At 43.4% G+C, this 19,271-nt stretch overlaps 1 protein-coding gene across 7 annotated transcripts in view; it reads left to right on the plus strand.

The window, feature by feature from the left end:
- The first annotated feature begins 454 nt into the window (after positions 1-454).
- LOC135504289 (uncharacterized) overlaps positions 455-19,271 on the plus strand; it is a 31,929-nt gene continuing 13,112 nt past the window's right edge. For all 7 annotated transcript variants that reach the window (XR_010450123.1, XR_010450124.1, XM_064922709.1 and 4 more), the window contains exons 1-8: positions 455-720; positions 14,375-14,572; positions 14,785-16,225; positions 16,314-16,490; positions 16,594-16,717; positions 16,814-16,907; positions 18,556-18,642; positions 18,774-18,890. Coding sequence is in view for 5 of the 7 variants with exons in the window: in XM_064922709.1 (XP_064778781.1) it covers positions 718-720; positions 14,375-14,572; positions 14,785-16,225; positions 16,314-16,490; positions 16,594-16,717; positions 16,814-16,907; positions 18,556-18,642; positions 18,774-18,890 (2,241 nt within the window). In the remaining 2 variants the exon portion in view is untranslated. The remainder of the gene's footprint in view (positions 721-14,374; positions 14,573-14,784; positions 16,226-16,313; positions 16,491-16,593; positions 16,718-16,813; positions 16,908-18,555; positions 18,643-18,773; positions 18,891-19,271) is intronic.

Below are 19,271 nucleotides of genomic sequence, written 5' to 3' on the forward strand. Positions count from 1 at the left end.
AGCAAATGTAGTTAATATGCAGACACCCAAAAGAAGACAGGAATGTGGAATGGGATGAGAGCCAAGGAATGGAAAAGTGAAAAGGTGCATGTGTGAGAGAGAGAGAGAGAGACAAGAGGATAGGTAGCGATAAAGAGAGAGAAAAAGAGACAAGAGGATAGGTAGCGATAAAGAGAGAGAGAAAGAGACAAGAGGATAGGTAGCGATAAAGAGAGAGAGAAGGAGAGGGAGAGGTGAGATGGAGGTTAAGAGTAATGCCAAAGAAAAGTAAGAAAGAATCTTGATGCGATTTCCTTCTCCCCTCCCCTCCCCTCCCCTCCCTCCCCCTCCCCTCCCCTCCCCTCCCCTCCCCTCACTCTCTCTCTATCTCTCTCTCTCTCTCTCTCCCTTACTCCTACATGCTTTTTCTCATACTCTGCATGGGTCATGCTGCCTCCTCTCAAACTGTGGGCAGACAAACATAGCACCAGGGAGAGCTATTAGCAGCAGCAGAAGATCACCCAGGAGCTCTAAGATGTTTATTTATTAGAGTTTTCCTGTTGCTTAAAGTCCTGACCTCCTCACTAAGCAATTTGGAGTCAATGTGGATAGAATGGCGAATAGTGTGATCAGTTTGTCAACTTCTGAGACCCGTCGGTCTAATGATTATTCTCCTGACTGGACTCCGTACTCACAGTCGTTCCTGCTTGACTGGACAACCAACACATTGTAGGAAACATGGTAATGTAACTGTTGCTCAACATGGCCTACTTTGACTTTATGCCATTCCATTTCATATGTGTTTATTATCAGTATTTGCTGTTTTGATATGATTTTCATCATTGTCCATCATGTTTCTACATATGTTACATTTACATTTACATTCAAATGTCTAAATTGGCCCTATAATCTCTGTCATTACAAACACACGTGTAGGTTTGATGCTCCTGTGCTCCCACTTAACATAGCTAGCGACACAGCAAAATCTTTTGACTCAAGGTGAGGGTTTCAAATTACTGTGCATTCCCAGTGATTTCACAAAACACTCGCCGTATTGGTTGGCCTGCATCTCCCCTTTTAAAAGCAAGGCATGAGTCTAGCACATAGAATTACAAGAAGGATCCCTTTGGGAAAAAATTACTGAATTAATGTTTTGCTGTTTCAAGTGCTACTCAGACTCTGGAGAGGGGATGGCTATATGTTTATATTCTTTATAGCTCTGGATGAGAGTACATTGGAGAGGTAGGCTTAGGAACTGAAGTGACCATCATACCAGTATGTTTCCACTGAATCACCACATGAAAACAAAAGTTCTCTCTTCAGCAGTAAAAATGATGTACTGTCTTGCCTGGTTACCTCAGTAAGCTCTCAAACATTGAGGTCACTCATGGAACATCATACAATTCAGGCTTTAAGTTAATGCTCTCTGTGTACTTGTTATATCTGTGATTATGGGAGGGAGGGAAAACTGGCAGTTTGAATAACACTATGTTCAGCTGTGACTTAATTACAGGTAGGACGTTGTGCAACTGATCCCCCACTTTTAATATAATGAAGTGTTTTTAAGATCACTGCTACTGCTGGACTACTGGTTTGCCACCAACTTCAAGCCATTCTGCTGCTCAAGGCATCATAATTAGCATTTGCACGCAAGAAAGGCCACATTTGCAAAGCAAACTGAATATAACATCTGCTTTAGTGGCTAAGTGATGGTTTACAGTAGAGCCACAAGATTAGGCCTGTGTTTATTTTCTCTCATGTCATTTGGCGTGTTCTCATGGAGGGCATTAGCACGTTCTAACCTGAGGTGGTTAACTAAGATGTTTAGGAAATCTGCTATGTAATTAAATGCTGTAGAATCTGTAAATTTTGCTGTGTAATGCAAGATACTTTTATTTTACCTTTATTTTACTAGGCAAGTCAGTTAAGAACAAATTCTTATTTTCAATGACGGCCTAGGAACAGTGGGTTAACTGCCTGTTCAGGGGCAGAACGACAGATTTTGTACCTTGTCAGCTCGGGGATTTGAACTTGCAACCTTTCGGTTACTAGTCCAATGCCCTAAACTAGGCTACACTGCCGCCCCTTCAGCATGTCATACTTCAGCATGTTATGCGCCCCTGGCCAATTTACTTCAGGTAACATGTAGCATGACTTTGTTCCGGTATTATCAAGTAGAAGTTATCTTTAAATTCTACCCTCTATTTAATAATATAGCTAGTTCCATTATTATGGGGACAAGCACAGTTTTCAAGGAGACAATTTACCTGGAGAGTTGAATTAGTGTGTAAAAGTGCAGCAGTCAGTCTGCCCCCCTGAGGGTAACCATTTATGGAACCCAAAAGACACTAAACCTAGACAGCTCCTGATTAAGTGTCTGTAATGATTCGGCCGTGTGTCTTTAGTGCAGTTGGGCTGAGTTTTGTTTCAAATTATGCAATGAGATCATTCTGTTAACTGGCCCGCATCCCCAGTCGCGCCCTCAGAGCATGCGCAGACCAGCTGGCTGGTGTGTTTACGGACATATTCAATCAATCCCTATCCCAGTCTGCTGTTCCCACATGCTTCAAGAGGGCCACCATTGTTCCTGTTCCCAAGAAAGCTAAGGTAACTGAGCTAAACGACTACCGCCCCGTAGCACTCACTTCCGTCATCATGAAGTGCTTTGAGAGACTAGTCAAGGACCATATCACCTCCACCCTACCTGACATCCTAGACCCACTCCGATTTGCTTACCACCCAAATAGGTTCACAGACGATGCAATCTCAACCACACTTCACACTGCCCTAACCCATCTGGACAAGAGGAATACCTATGTGAGAATGGTGTTCATCGACTACAGCTCAGCATTTAACACCATAGTACCCCCCAAACTCGTCATCAAGCTCGAGACCCTGGGTCTCGACCCCACCCTGTGCAACTGGGTACTGGACTTCCTGATGGGCCGCCCCCAGGTGGTGAGGGTAGGTAACAACATCTCCACCCCGCTGATCCTCAACACTGGGGCCCCACAAGGGTGCGTTGTGAGCCCTCTCCAGTACTCCCTGTTCACCCACGACTGCGTGGCCACGCACGCCTCCAACTCAATCATCAAGTTTGCGGACGACACAACAGTGGTAGGCTTGATTACCAACAATGACGAGATGGCCTACAGGGAGGAAGGAGGTGAGGGCCCTCGGAGTGTGGTGTCAGGAAAATAAAGTCACACTCAACGTCAACAAAACTAAGGAGATGATTGTGGACTTCAGGAAACAGCAGAGGGAACACCCCCCTATCCACATCGATGGAACAGTAGTGGAGAGGGTAGTAAGTTTTAAGTTCCTCAGCGTACACATCACAGACAAAATGTATTGATCCACCCACACAGACAGCATCGTGAAGAAGGCGCAGCAGCGCCTCTTCAACCTCAGGAGGCTGAAGAAATTTGGCTTGTCACCAAAAGCACTCACAGACTTCTACAGATGCACAATCGAGAGCATCCTGTCGGGCTGTATCACCGCCTGGTACGGCAACTGCTCTGCCCACAACCGTAAGGCTCTCCAGAGGGTAGTGAGGTCTGCACAACGCATCACCGGGGGCAAACTGCCTGCCCTCCAGGACACCTACACCACCCAATGTCACAGGAAGGCCATAAAGATCATCAAGGACAACAACCACCCGAGCCACTGCCTGTTCACCCCGCTATCGTCCAGAAGGCGAGGTCAGTACAGGTGCATCAAAGCTGGGACCGAGAGACTGAAAAACAGCTTCTATCTCAAGGCCATCAGACTGTTAAACAGCCACCACTAACATTGAGTGGCTGCTGCCAACACACTGACTCAACTCCAGTCACTTTAATAATGGGAATTGATGGGAATTGATTTAAAATATATCACTAGCCACCTTAAACAATGCTACTTAATATAATGTTTACATACCCTACATTATTTATCTCATATGTATACGTATGTACTCTATGTCATCTACTGCATCTTTATGTAATACATGTATCACTAGCCACTTTAAACTAAGGCACTTTGTTTACATACTCATCTCATATGTATATACTGTACTCGATACCATCTACTGCATCTTGCCTATGCCGCTCTGTACCATCACTCATTCATGTATCTTTATGTACATATTCTTTATCCCTTTACACTTATGTGTATAAGGTAGTAGTTTTGGAATTGTTAGCTAGATTACTCGTTGGTTATTACTGCATTGTCAGAACTAGAAGCACAAGCATTTCGCTACACTTGCATTAACATCTGCTAACCATGTGTATGTGACAAATAAAATTGGATTTGATTTGAATTAAAACAATGTTACAGCAATATTGATTTATTTAGATCACAGATATGAATGTCACTGCACGCCAGTACATTTAAATAGTCGAAATCTGGGCACAAAACCCAAACAGCACAGATGATTGAGCTTACAAAGAAAACTTGTTAAGTACTGTGTTAGTTTGCATTATTTGCCTTAAGACTAAAGCACATAAGACTAAAGCACATCATCAACACAGGGAACGTAAAATGAACGCCAGTGTACTTTTCTTACGTATTCACTCCCATATTGTATTGAAAGAGGTTCCTTCTAAATACAAGCGCTGTCGCTTTATGTTAAGATCTTATACTTTGGATACATGGTAGGTGCTTCTTAGCTTCTCAACTGAACAGATGTATAGCATCTTGGTTGGTTATTGACAGGCAGCTCATCCTAACTAAACAATACACACTTTTGTTCTCATCTCCAGTGTGAAGCATTCCTAAAAAGCTAGTATGTGTTGGTTGCTTAGTGGTTGCCACAGCAGGCTATAATTTGATTCAAAAGCAGTCACACAGAACTGACCCACGTGCTAAAATGTTGAATAGAAACGTGAATAATGTAACAGAATGTAGGATATCAGAGATACACAGGGACGGATGCTATAGCAACCCTCTATTTGTCACGCCCTGGTCTAAGTATTTTGTGTTTTTCTTCATGTATTGGGTCAGGCCAGGGTGTGGCATGGAGTTTTTGTATTGTGGTGTGTTTTGTCTTGGGGTTTTGGTGTGTATGTATTTGGGATTGTAGCTAGTGGGGTTATCTAGCAAAGTCTATGGCTGTCTGGAGTGGTTCTCAATCAGAGGCAGGTGCTTATCGTTGTCTCTGATTGGGAACCATATTTAGGCAGCCATATTCTTTGAGTTTGCCATGGGTGATTGTCCTTAGTGTCTTGATGTCCTTGTGCTGTGTTATTTGACACCAGTTTAGGCTGTTTCGGTTTTCGTTTATTTGGTTTGTAGTGTTTTGTATTGATTCGTGTTACGTTTGTTTTATTAAACATGGATCACAATAGACACGCTGCAGTTTGGTCCGACTCTCCTTCACCATATGAAAACCGTGACACTATTGGTCAAGCTGCTATTCCAGATCACCATTCATTTTGTGTGTTTGTGCCTGTCTGCCCTGGAGAATCACTGAGAAGGATGTGTGGTATTTGGACGGTCATCCTGGGGGTGGCTGACAGGACAGTGTTATCTCCTGATGACCATTAGAGAGCTGTTGCTCAGACATCACAAAGTTAGTTGGTCTGGTCTGGGAGAATCTGGATCCGATTTGTTGAACAGACAACACAGGAAATGTAGCTTTTGAAGTTACATTGGTGTCAGAAATGGCTCAGATGCTCTGCTAAATTACATAATCCATGGGCTCGCTATTATACATAGTATTTCTCCCAGACATTATGTATACAAGATAATTTATACTGAAATACTTGAAGATACTTCAAAGTCTGCCCCCGGCTTAGAAGGAGTTGTTTGGGTAAGCTGGTAAGTGAAGAAAAATGTTAAATATCAGAATGTACTCTACCCACACTGGGATATCCTAATGCAATAAACTGCAATCTGAGACAAGACATTTATTTTAGTGACCGAGTGTGAGGGATGTGTATTTATTTAGTCCCCAGTGTTTCTTCAGCAAAATGTCAGCACTCAGGAGCAGACCGTTAGGCAGGCTTGCTGTTTACACCCACAGGGTGCTCTCTTGTTGCTCAGACATAACAGTAACCATGAGTCATGAACCTGCTAGCCCTGCTAATGCCACTTTCCCACATTACAAACCCTTGGATGCGCTCATCTTTTTTTCATTTCAAACCAGCAGTGACCTGTCATGCTTTTCTTAGAGCTTGTCATCATGCCTTGATAAAATAGCACTGTAGGGCAGGTTACTTATGTGCAGAGATCAAGAAGCATTCAACCATAGTATGACATAACACGAGCTTTATTCAGAACCCCCTACAGGTGCTGGAAAAGTGTTTTCAGGTCAGTGACATGTTCCAATGGGTCAGCCCAGGATATGATTTTCTATTGACCCAACATCAAGCTCCATCCTGCATCACATCCCACTTGGCACAGATGTCAGTTTAACGTCTAGTTTGGATTTACACTCGGTTGAGTTGTGAACTAACGTGAATTCAATGCGAAATCAACTAAAAATGTCTCCCCATCATTGGATTTAGGTTCAAAGTTGGGTGAAAAAAAGACAAAAATTCCCTTATGACTTTCTGCAAATCCAATCAGTTTTCTGCGTTAATTCAACGTCATCACATAGAATTTTTGGGTTGAAATGACGTGGAAACAATGTTCAGACTATGAAGAACATAACAATCTTTCACAGAAACTCTCTGGACCCCGAAGAAGGTGTTTCTATCACCTTCAGGAGAAACACAGCTTTCCAAGACAATGATCCAAATATTTATAAAATGAAAATCCCACATGTACGGAATCTCCACCACATTCTGAATTCTAAATACTTATGAGCCCACCACCGGATACAGGGGACCCCAGTCCAGTGTGATGTCCTATCTCCTCTACACTTTACTGGGGAACGGTCTGAACTGTGGTGACCCAGTCATGCCAGATGGTTGTTGTCTTTGGAGGTATCAAGAGGGAGTGTCCATGTTGTTTGCAGAAATGGTCCTGAGATTTAGGAGAGGGTTTTAGAGGACTAGTCTCTTGTTTCATAAAAGTGTACAAATTGAGTAGCCAGAATGCAGATTTGGTTACTGGGTGCACTGCTGCCAAGCCAGCAGCTACTCTTCCTGGGGTCTGGCAAAATTAAGGCAGTTATACAATTTTAAAACATTACAATACATTCATAACAGATTTCACAACACACTAAGTGTGTGCATTCAGGTCCCTACTCCACTACCACATATTTGCAACATAAAATCCAGGTCTGCGTGTGTTGTATGAAGACTGCCCAAATGTGCTTAATTGGTTTATTAATACATTTTCAAGTTCATAATTGTGCACTCTCCTCAAACAATAGCCTGGTATTCTTTCATTGTAATAGCTACTGTAAATTGGGCAGTGCGGTTAGATTAACAAGAATTGAAGCTTTCTGCCCATATCAGATATGTCTATGTCCTGGGATATTTTTTGTTGTTATTTATAACCTCATGCTAATCACATTAGCCTACGTTAGCTCATCTGTTCCGCGGGAACGACACCGATCCCGTAGAGGTTAAGCGTTGCAGTCATTTCAGTCGCTGTAGTAGCTGACGTGTATAGTGTTTAGTCATCTGCCTTTACTCAAAGCCAGTGGCATGTCGTTAGCAAAGATTGAAAAAATGAAGGGGCCTAGACAGCTGCCCTAGGGAATTAGACAGGTAACTTTTTATCCACAATATAGCAGGGGGTGTAAAGCCAAAACACATACTTTTTTCCAGCTGCAGACTCCGATCGATAATGTCAAAAATCACACTGAAGTCTAACAAAACAGCTCCCACAATCTTTTTATCATCAATTTCTCTCAGCCAATCATCACTAATTTGTGTAAGCTTGTTGAATGTCCTTCCCTATAAGCGTGCTGAAAGACTGTGATCAATTTGTTGACTGTATAATAGCATTGTATCTGGTCAAACACCATTTTTTACAAAACTTTACTACAGGTTGGTAAGAGGCTGATTGGTCGGCTATTTGAGCCAGTAAAGGGGGCTTTACTATTCTTAGGTAGCGGAATGATTTTTGCTTCCCTCCAGGCCTGAGGGCACACATTTTCTAGTAGGCTTAAATGTAAAAAAAAATAAAAAAGGGAAATAGGAGTGGCAATATCGTCCGCTATTAATCTCAGTAATTTTCCAATCAAGTTGCCACCAGAGACTATGGGTTCGCGCCCAGGCTCTGTCGTAACCGGCCGCAACTGGGAGGTCTGTGGGGCGACACACAATTGGCCTTGCGTCGTCCAGGTTAGGGAGGGTTTGACCGGTACGGAAATCCTTGTCTCATCGCGCACCCATGACTCCTGTGGCGGGCCGGGCGCAGTGTGCGCTAACCAAGGTATACGGTGTTTCCTCCGACACATTGGTGCGGCTGGCTTCCAGGTTGGATGGCGCTGTGTTAAGCGGCTTGATTGGGTTGTGTATTCGAGGACGCAAGACTTTCATCCTTTGTCTCTCCCGAACCCGTACGGGAGTTGAAGCGATGAGACAAGATAGTAGCTCCTAAACAATTGGATACCACGAAAAAGGGGGGTAAAAATTCAACAAACAAAAAAAAAGTTGTCAGGTGTTTTGTCATTATTGATAGACAACAATAATTTTTTCACCTCATCTACACTCACTTTACAGAATTAAAAAATTTAAAAAATTTCTTTCATCATTTGGTCAGATATACTTGATATGTAGTGTCAGCATTTGCTGCTGGCATGTCATGCCTAAGTTTGCTAATCATGCCAATTAAGAAACAATTAAGTAGTTATATCAATATCAGACGGTTTTGTGATGAATGAGCCATCTGATTCAATTAATGATAAAGCTGAGTTTGCCTTTTTTCCCAAAATGTAATTGAAGGTGGTCCAAAGTTTTTTACTATCATTCTTTGTCATTTATCTTTGTTTCATAGTGTAGTTTCTTCTTCTTTTTATTCAGTTCAGTCGCATGATTTCTCTGTATGTTTGCCAATCGGTTGTGCAGCCAGACTTATTTGCCATTAATTTTGCCTTATCCCTCTCAACCAACCAATTTTTCAATTCCTCATCAATCCACGGGGAGTTTTTACAGTCATTTTCTTAATGGGTGCATGCTTATTAGTAACTGGGATAAGCAATTTCATAATTGTGTCAAGTGCAACATCTGATTGCTCCTCATTACACACCATCAACAAATATTATTTACATCAACAACATAGGAATCACTACAAACCGTATTGTATGACCGGAAACCTGAATACACTATATTAGAACCAGCTTTGGAGCTTTGGTTTTCCTAGATATGGCTACTATATTGTGATTGTTACATCCGATGGATCTGGATACTGCTTTCAAGCACATTCATAAAGCATTAGTAAATATGTGATCAATACATGTTGATGATTTCATTCCCGTGCTGTTTGTAACTACGCTGGTAGGTTGACTGATAACCTGAACCAGGTTGCAGGCACTGGTTACAGTGAAGCTTTTTCTTGAGTATGAATGTCATACGTTACAAGCAAGTGATTAATTTCATGAACCTTGTTTCTTAAGCTACATATGTTAACGTGGGCTATTTTTTGCACTTTTCTGGGATGCTTGTTTGTTTTCATTGCTTTACTGGGAAGCTTAGTAGATATTGTCATGTTATTTATGTTAGTGCAGGGTGACCTGCACACAGTGGACCTCCTACTAGGGCACACAGCCTCAGTGCTAACAGCAAAAATCTGGTTCATAGGCACATGATTGCTGCATACCATAGCTGTAGGATCAGCAGAGGCATGCAGGGCAGTTAGAGGGACATAAATTACGTTACATGTACATTTGCTAAAGCGTTGCAATGACTCAGCGACATAATGGTAGGGATTAACTGAGCTGGGCTTGGGTCATTGATAAGTCATTGTCTCAACACAGCCTTATAATGCCCTGAAAGGATCCAGGAACCCAAATGATTTGGGTGGATCCCATCCTCCTTATAAAACATGTTGTTTCCAAAAGGTATCAAAATTGTCAACAAAAGTTACAACTATTGAGCTTCAATAATCACGTAGCCAGTCATGAAGAAGAAACCTGCTAAAGTGTTCAATGCCACAATTCAGAGAGGGTATAGGGCCAGATATGATGGCTATTTTATTAGTGTCTAGCAGAGAGTCAATCAGCTCTTTGATATCCAGTTTCAACTGCTCAGAGCTGCCCTTCATAATGTCATTAAAACCCACGTAGACTATGATAGAAACAATGTCCATGTCCTGAAGTAGTACATTCTGGAGCAGCTTAGTAATGCTGTTTCCTCCAGCTCCAGGATAGGACATTGTTTTTGCACCAGTCACATTCCTTACCATGGAGCTTCCCAAAATCAGGGCTGGCAAGAAGGATGAGGAAATCTGCCCACTCCCATGCTTCACAGGATTCTGAGAACCCTTTAAGGACGGGCAAGAGGCAGGATAACTTGAGCCCGTAGTTCCCGGCGCCTGGTGCAGGACTCCGATAGATGGAGAAACCCGCTCGATCCAGAGCAGGGACAGAAGGTTGCGACGTCGACTTTGAAATGGTAAGGGAAGGAGTAGGAGTAAGCCATGCGACCACAGACACAGGTACCCCCAGCGACCAATGTGCAGGAAGATCAGGCTCCAGGGCGATGAAACTATTCGTTGTTTGTATCCACTCCAGGACTCTCTTGCTATGTTCCTTCGACTCCGGTATCGGATGGGGGAAGAGAGGCAGGAGATGCCTCCCCTGGCGAACGAACTCTGGGCAACACCGGCCAGCCTGATAACAACAAACGACAAAGGTTAGATTTTTCTCCTGTCCAACATAGACTAGTAGATGGAGTAATGACGGAGAGCTTTAAAGGAAGTAGGCTAGTCAGCCAGACAAGGTCCAAAGGGATCATTCTGATCACGACCTGATATGCCCAGACTCTCCCTCCATCTCCACACCGGAGCTGGGATGCACTGAGTTCTGTGGAATGATCTGTGGAATCATCACAGTGGTATTTCTCCATTCAAGGTGCATCTTCTTTGATGCACCTTATGTCTAAACGTCTTTACAGTGGAATGATCTTGATTGGTGATCTCAACTGGTGTTGGTTAAAGCCGGTGTCTGATGAATTAAAAATGTTTTGTAATTCTATGAATCTTACCCAGTTGATTAACTCACCCACTCGCCAGAATCTTAAATGCCCAGATAAATCTACCCTGATTGATTTGATATTGACAAATGTTCCACATAAATATTCTGCGGTTGGTGATTTTTGTAATGATTTAAATGACCATTGTGCAGTTGTTGCTGTTAGAAATAATAAGGTTCCTAAGACAAACCCACATTTTATTCGTAAGAGAAATTTGAAGTGTTTTAATGAGCAGGCTTTCTTTCGTGATTTGTTTTATTTTGACTGGAGCAAGATTGAGCTTATCCCTGATGTGGAAACTGCCTGGAAAAGATTTCATGATGTTTTTTTCCAAATAGTAAACAAACATGCCCCATTCCGCAGGTTCAGAGTTAAAGGGCGGTATAATCCATGGTTTTCTTCTGAGTTGTCTTGTATTATTCACGACCGTAATCTAGCCTGGGCTAAAGCAAGGAAATCATTTTCTGATGGTGATTGGCTTATTTTTAGGCAGTTAGGAAACAAGTGTTCTTCTCTTCTCAGTAAGGCCAAGTCTGAATATTTTATGTCTGTTACCACTGATAACCTGAATGACCCTAGAAAGTTTTGGAAGGCTATTAAGTCTATGTCTGGTAACGGTAATGTTCATGAATTATCGTCATGTGTTTTGAAGGACTCTGTTGCTGTATATGACAAAACTGAAATGCTGAATTGTTTCAATGAGCACTTTGTATCATCTGGTAGGCTGTTTGATTCAGTGTCCTCTGTCTCTGTACAACCCTGTGTGGATGAACCAGTGAGAGCTGGTCAAACTTTTAGCTTTTTGCCATTTACAGTGCAGGTGGTACATAAAACCCTGAAATCCTTAGATCAGAGAAAGCCTGCAGGTCCTGATCTTTTGGATCCCTGCTTTTTAAATCTGGCAGCTGATTTCATAGCTGAACCACTGACATATCTGTTCAATCTAACCCTGGAATGTAATGCAATTCCAAAAATCTGGAAATCAGCATTTGTGCTACCACTTTTAAAAACTCTTTTAAATAATTATAGGCCAATCTCAAAGCTATCACCCCTGGTGAAAATACTTGAAACCCTTGTGAGTGAACAGCTAAAAGAGTTTTTATTTACTAACTCTATTTTATCAATGTACCAATCGGGCTTCAGGAAGAAGCATAGCACAATTACAGCAGCCATGAAGGTTTTAAATTATATCACTGAAGCCCTTGACAAAAAACAGCAGTCTCACTTTTAATTGATCTCTCTAAGGCTTTTGATACAGGAGATCATGCTATACTAAGGCAGAGATTGTCGAGTGTAGGTCTTTCAGAGCATGCAGTTGCATGGTTTGCTAATTATCTGTCTGATAGAACTCAGTGCACTCAATTTGATGGGCTTATGTCTGTTAAATTGTCTGTCTTTAATGGTGTGCCCCAAGGCTCTGTACTTGGTCCTTTCTTATTCACTATTTTTATAAATTATTTAGACAAAAATGTCCAAAATGCGCCACTTCATTTTTATGCTGATGATACTGTCATTTACTGTTGTGCCTTGTCTCTTACAAAAGCTTTCCAGAACTTGCAAACTGCTTTTGATACTGTTCAACATATCTTGTGTCAATTGAAGCAAGGAGATTGAGGTTGTAACCTCTTATAAATATCTTGGAATTTTAATTGATGATGGCCTCTCTTTTAAATTGCATATTCAGCAACTTACAAAATAATTGAAGCTGAAATTGGGATTTTATTTTAGGAATAAGGCCTGTTTTTCTTTTGAAACCAGAAGGAGGCTGGTATCCGCTACATTTATGCCTTTACTTGATTATGGGGATATTTTATATATGAATGCTTTCGCTCAGTGTTTGAGATCAATTGACACCCTTTATCATGGCACTTTGAGACTTATTTTAAACTGCAAAACCCTTACGCACCACTGCATTTTGTATACCCCGGTTGGCTGGCCTTCTCTAGACACTCGTAGGCTCAAGGCACGGGTATACTTTCATTTACAAAGCCATTTTGGGTTTACTACTTTTCTATTTGGGCATTTTTATTGTTCAGATATGTGGTGGGTACTCTCTTCGTTCGCTCGACTTTATCCTGCCAACTGTTCCAAATGTCCGAACGTAATTTGGTAGAAGGTCTTTTATGTACTCTGCACCATCGTCTTGGAACTCCTTACAAAATACTTTTAAACTGGAAGAACTTGTCCCGATTAGTATTTTAAATCACTGATGAATGATCTTGAGACTGATTCCCTGACCTGTCAATGTTTTTGAATTTGCTGTTTTTGATTTTGTTATACTCTTGTGAATTTTATGGTTTTTACTAGCATACTTTTAGTTTTTCATGTTGTTTGTCTGTAATTTTTGTAATGACTTGGTGCTGCCTATCTTGGCCAGGACGCTCTTGAAAAATAGATTTTAAATCTCAATGAGACCTTCCTAGTTAAATAAAGGTTAAATACAATTTTAAAAAAAACAAAAACAAACTCATCACTATGAGCAAGTAGGCAACATATTTTCCATTGAGGAAAATGTGTATTGTTGATTAAATGGCTTCATAACTCTATTGTGTAAATGAACAATAAAGAGGGTGGTGTCTAGTAACATTTGCCAGTCATAATATCCCTACAATTATATTGAAATCAGTCTACGTAGCTTGGCAAGGCATGGTAACCACATTGCACCAGGGACCATAAGAACCATGTTTCCTCCTACAGAGACTCTCCATTGAGACAAGAAACATCCACATATACATTTACCTCCCACAGCAGATGCATGGCTTTCACAAAGCTAAATTAAGCAGGGCCTAAAAGTGGTTGATGGGCCACCACGGAGGTCAGAGAGAATGTGAAACCATAAACCAGGCCTCTCCTCTAGCAGAGACCCCCAGTCTGTTTATGGATGCTTGGTATCTGCCGAAATGCTGCTTATGCTGCTCAAATATCTCATGTGATACTGTAGCCACCCTGACATCCACAGCAACTTTGTCCTTGTCAACGTCTCTGGTGAATGATTATGGATTGTTCTGTGTGAAGGAAGAAGGAAAAAGGTCTGAGGTCTTACTGGAAACATACTAAGAGATGCCAGGAACAAAGGATAGCAGACAATGGTGTTTGTGTGTTTTATGACCTTATGGATGTCAATTAAGCTTTTCTTTAAAGGGATGCAGAACTGCTTTAAGATGTTCAAAATTCGATATGTGATGCAAATGTACCGCAGCCTATGTATGTGAAAAACAACTCCTGTCTGTATCTAATCTTTATCTCCATCTTTTCTTGGGCCAAAAAAAACGTTTGAATATTTTAACTTATGTTTGTGCTGACCTCAGGCCTGTCTCTTATGTTAATAGAACCCTGAGTCTCTGGACAGGTCCATCCAGAACACCCTCTCAGACCTCTACCCTCCTTTCGAGGCCACAGCCCCCACTGTCCTGAGCCAGCTCTTCCAGGTCATAGAGGAACGTTACCAAGGAGACGCACTCAAGTGTCTGCTGGACTTCCTCATTACAGCCAAACACATCCTTGAGAGTGTTCAGCAGGCTGCCTGTGTGAGTCAGCAGCCTCTGAGTTATACACATCAACACAGATGCTACACAAAAAATACATAACAGTTCACCATACACATTATATACAGGCATTTAGGCTCAAATAAAGACCACCTATACAAAACAAAGTTACCTCAATTACAAAGCTTGCAAAGTAATGCTAAGTGTAAAGACAAATGAAATGGTAAAGAAATGTCTGTCATTTTTCCCATCAGGCCCAGTACTCTGATGTGGTGTTCCGCTGTGAGGGCTGGCCTCTGTGTCTGCATGAGAAGGTGGTGATCCAGCTTGCCTCCATCAACCCCTTATTGCTGCGCCCAGGGGACTTCTACCTGCAGGTGGCACCCTTTTCTGAACAGTCCGCCCGCATTGTGGTCCGGAGCCTGCTGGGGGAGGAGGAGGGACAGGGTCGGGAGGTAGAGGAGACACCCATCCCTGAGACCTCCTACCCCTGCATCTTCACTGAGGACTGGCTGGGGGAACTCAACCATGGCCGCCATGGCACCCTTCTCAGCCACTGTATCCTCTCCACAGACCAGGGCATGGTGAAGGTGCCATGGGCACAGGTGGCTCTACCTGAGTTTGTGGATAAACCCAGAACTATGGCCTTGTCATCTCCTAACCCTGCTGCTATTCAACAGGAGAAAGTGGCAAGGCCAGTGCCCTCGTTGGCGCTGCCTCCCCCTGCCTCTGGGTACTCTGTGGAGACCAGGATCTCTCCTGCTAAACATGGCATTGCGGTGTCGCTGTGTCTGGTGGACAGTAACTGCTCCAGGCTGGTTAAGGTGGATCAGGATAGGCCTGTGGCTAAGCCAATCGGCTGGGTGTCTCCCAACACATGGGACAGCCGCAGCAACAACACCTCTGAAGTTGAGGGGGAATACATAGACTTGTTGGAGTTCACTAAGCAGAAAGAAGCGTTGCTCAGTGGGGCTCACAGTCACACACACCCCAGAGCACCCATATTTAGGCCTGTTACCCTCAACAGGCCTGGTGTTCCTTCGGCTCCAGCCCTGCCCCCGCCCCCGGCCTTGGCTCCTGCCCCCCACCGGCCCCTCAGGGAACCGTTACACTGTGGCCGGACCGTCCGATTCCCCGAAGACTCCCCCTGCACCCCTTGCATGAGGAGGAGAATGGGCCAGGTGTCCAAAGCACAGGAGATCAGGTGCCGGTACAGAGAGTCTTACCATTCAGCGCTGCAGAACCCTGTTACCTTTGAGAGAGACAATAGACTGAATACACTGGTGGTTCTGGAGGAGGCTAGTCTATGTGAGGGGAGACTGGGACCAGAGGGTAAAGAATTATGTCCTGGTCCCTCCCAGCAGTGCTACTATCCAGACCCAGGTCACCATAACCAGACTCCCCCTGTTAGCACGGTTCCCTGTTGGAAGTCTGGAGAAAGAAACACTATATCCAGTGGAATTTTACAAGGCCTGAATGACACCATAGAGGATGATGGGAGATGTCCCTCCTCTCTGTCGACCACTATTGTGGACATATCAGAGAAGTGTGAAGTTGCGATACAAGGAAGAAAAAGAAGGGACATTGACTTCAATACAAAGATGATTCCCAGCTTACATGTAGTGAAATGTAAAAACACGACAGCTTTTGGACTGGTTTCCCAAAAGATGAACAGGCGGAGACTGCCCAACCAAGGTAAGAGGTCTACAGCATGGCATGTTGTTGTTATTCTGTAGTATATTAAATATATCACATACCTCTGTATGATCCCTCCTTCCTAAAGATGTCTCCCAGGCTGGCCAACCCTTCATACCCGTTACAAACGGACACCAGACCCCTCCACTTGAAATTACCCAGCAGCCCCTGGGTCACTATGCTGTGCCCAGTTCTAAGGTCCTGTTACCAGCCTCAGCAGAACACAGCACTCACCATCTCCAGATGGGAGTCGCATGTCTAACTGGTATGGAAAACCCCCTTACATGGTTTGCCTCAGAGACAGAGGTGTATGATATCTGTCCAGGGAAAGTGTATCAGATCCTCATGTTCCCCTCTCCCATACTCAGGTGGCAGAGACAGGACAGGTCGGTTGGTGGTTGAGGTGCACGGAGACAAGGAAGGATGGAGATCTCCTTTGGTGTCAAGTCTGGAACTCAGCAAACTTCTGCTCTATCTCCACTCTGTAATCAAGTATGTATGATACCCCCTGGGCGGGTCCCTCTCTTATGTAGCCTGAACCATTGGATTGTATTCTTAATTCATTGTTTTCATCTTCATAATTTATAGGCGAGAACTAAGAGAACTTGGAATGACACTAGTTATTGATGCTCGGAAGACTCCACCTCCACCACAGTTCAATAAGGCCTTGTTGGTGGTTCAGGTAAGAAGACTTGGCATCTTCCTTGTCATTTTGGAATCATCACTACACAACATCACCACAAGAGGGTAGCAACTATCTAAAGAAGTATTCCCTTGTAATGTCGAGATCACAATTTATTTATCTCAGTTGTTATGTCGAGATCACAAGATAATGAAAAGTACCACGCATCATCCATTCATTTGTTCTGATGCACAACAACCAATTCATCAAGGAGCCTTGTGGCCGCATTGATCGCAATGCACTCCTGGGGCATGTCTCCCAGGCTCCGTAACAGATACATTTAAAATTATAAGAGACACTTGTTTTGTGGATAATATTTACATTTACTGTGGGTGAGCTCCATTCAAGACAGGCTGATCAGATTCAATTTCAGCCTCTAAGGCTGAAAAGTCAGGATGCTGCGTTGTAGGCTGTTTTATAATTAAGGCTCCTTGCCGGCAGATTAACTGTCTAAGTGCTTTATAGGCAGATGCATATAATCCAGAATGGGTGAGCTCAATTCCTGGCAGGTTGATCAGATTCAATAGTTGCCCCAGAGGCTGATCAATCCTAATTGTGCCTTTGCTGACAGATTCCAAGGCTAAAATTATCAGCCTCTGAGGCTGAAATTTAATCTGATCAGCCTGTCAGGAATGGATACAGCCACTCTTTAAATGTAAATATAATCCATAAAACATTAAGTGTCACTTACAATTATACACATACTGTATGAGTTATGCAAGCCAACAACCAGAATAGTTAACAAGCTAGTCTAGCTAACAGAACTCACTAGCTAGCTCGTACTCAGTCACTCATTCACTCACAAATCTAGCCAAGTTAGCTGTGATGTTGCTTGGGGGTGGCAAACAGGCTTGGCCTGTCAGACATCGTTCTGGGGTTAAACGCCTCAGGTAAGGCCTCAGGTAAGGCCTCAGGTAAGGCCTCAGGTAAGGCCTCAGGTAAGGCCTCAGGTAAGGCCTCAGGTAAGGCCTGAGGTAACGCCTCAGGTAAGGCCTGAGGTAACGCCTCAGGTAAGGCCTCAGGTAAGGCCTCAGGTAAGGCCTCAGGTAAGGCCTCAGGTAAGGCCTGAGGTAACGCCTCAGGTAAGGCCTCAGGTAAGGCCTCAGGTAAGGCCTCAGGTAAGGCCTCAGGTAAGGCCTCAGGTAAGGCCTCAGGTAAGGCCTCAGGTAAGGCCTCAGGTAAGGTAAGGGAAATTTAACTTGCTAACATTCTAAGTTATACACTGATAATGAGCGGCAAACACAAATGAAAGTGTGATGTTAGCATGAAATGTACCATCCCTTAGTGTAGCAATCAATATAAACGTATGCGCTGATCCACCATGGGCTCTGCTGCCTCAGCCATACTGTCAATCTGTCATCAATACATCCACAATATGTCCACTCCTATTTTGCTATGTCGTAATCATGAGAAAATTATTGTGATCTCAACAAAATAACTTTCGTTATGTAGTGATCATGAGATAAATAAGTTGTGATCTTGACATAATGAGGGAATTATTTTATTCCTACCCGGACTCTAGACTATTCCCTCTGTTCATTCTTGTCTTTACTCCCCAGATTGCTCAGTTTTACCTGCAGTTATAGGCTACTGTATTTACTCATACCTATTTATTACTGTGAGGTCTCCTATTTGGATTATGTTACAGGAGCAGATTCCCCATGCAATACACAGTGTCTTGATCCTAGTGGAGAAGGAGAGCTGCCATCGCACAGAGAAATGTCCTAGACTACAGGTCAGATCTCAATCAAGGGTTTCCTCTAATGATTTCCATCAAGCTTAGAATTTTATAAATAGTTAATGCATTCATTCTGGGTGGCTTGCTCTCTGATGTCACTGAATGTGCCATTCTCTATCTATAAGTAGATTGCTGTGGTGACCTCACTGAAGGGGTTGCACAAGCTAGTGGAGGGGAGTCAGCTGACCTCAGGCCTAGAGGGCACCCTTCCCTACAACCACATTGACTGGCTACAGCTCCATCAGGTAGGCCACCCTGTCCTAAAGCCACCAGGACTGGCTGCAGCTCCATCATGTAGGCCCCTAGAGGGCACCCTGTCCTAAAGCTACCAGGACTGGCTTCAGCTCCATCACGTAGGCCCCTCGAGGACACCCTGTCCTAAAGCCACTAGGACTGGCTGCAGCTCCATCATGTAGGCCCCTAGAGGACACCCTGTCCTAAAGCCACCAGGACTGGCTGCAGCTCCATCATGTAGGCCCCTAGAGGACACCCTGTCCTAAAGCCACCAGGACTGGCTGCAGCTCCATCATGTAGGCCCCTAGAGGACACCCTGTCCTAAAGCCACTAGGACTGGCTGCAGGAGGACAGTCAGGTAGGACAGTCAGAGCATCAAAGCAACCTCAGAC

Source organism: Oncorhynchus masou, chromosome 18 (assembly GCF_036934945.1).
Source record: "Oncorhynchus masou masou isolate Uvic2021 chromosome 18, UVic_Omas_1.1, whole genome shotgun sequence".
NCBI classification, from domain to species: domain Eukaryota; kingdom Metazoa; phylum Chordata; class Actinopteri; order Salmoniformes; family Salmonidae; genus Oncorhynchus; species Oncorhynchus masou.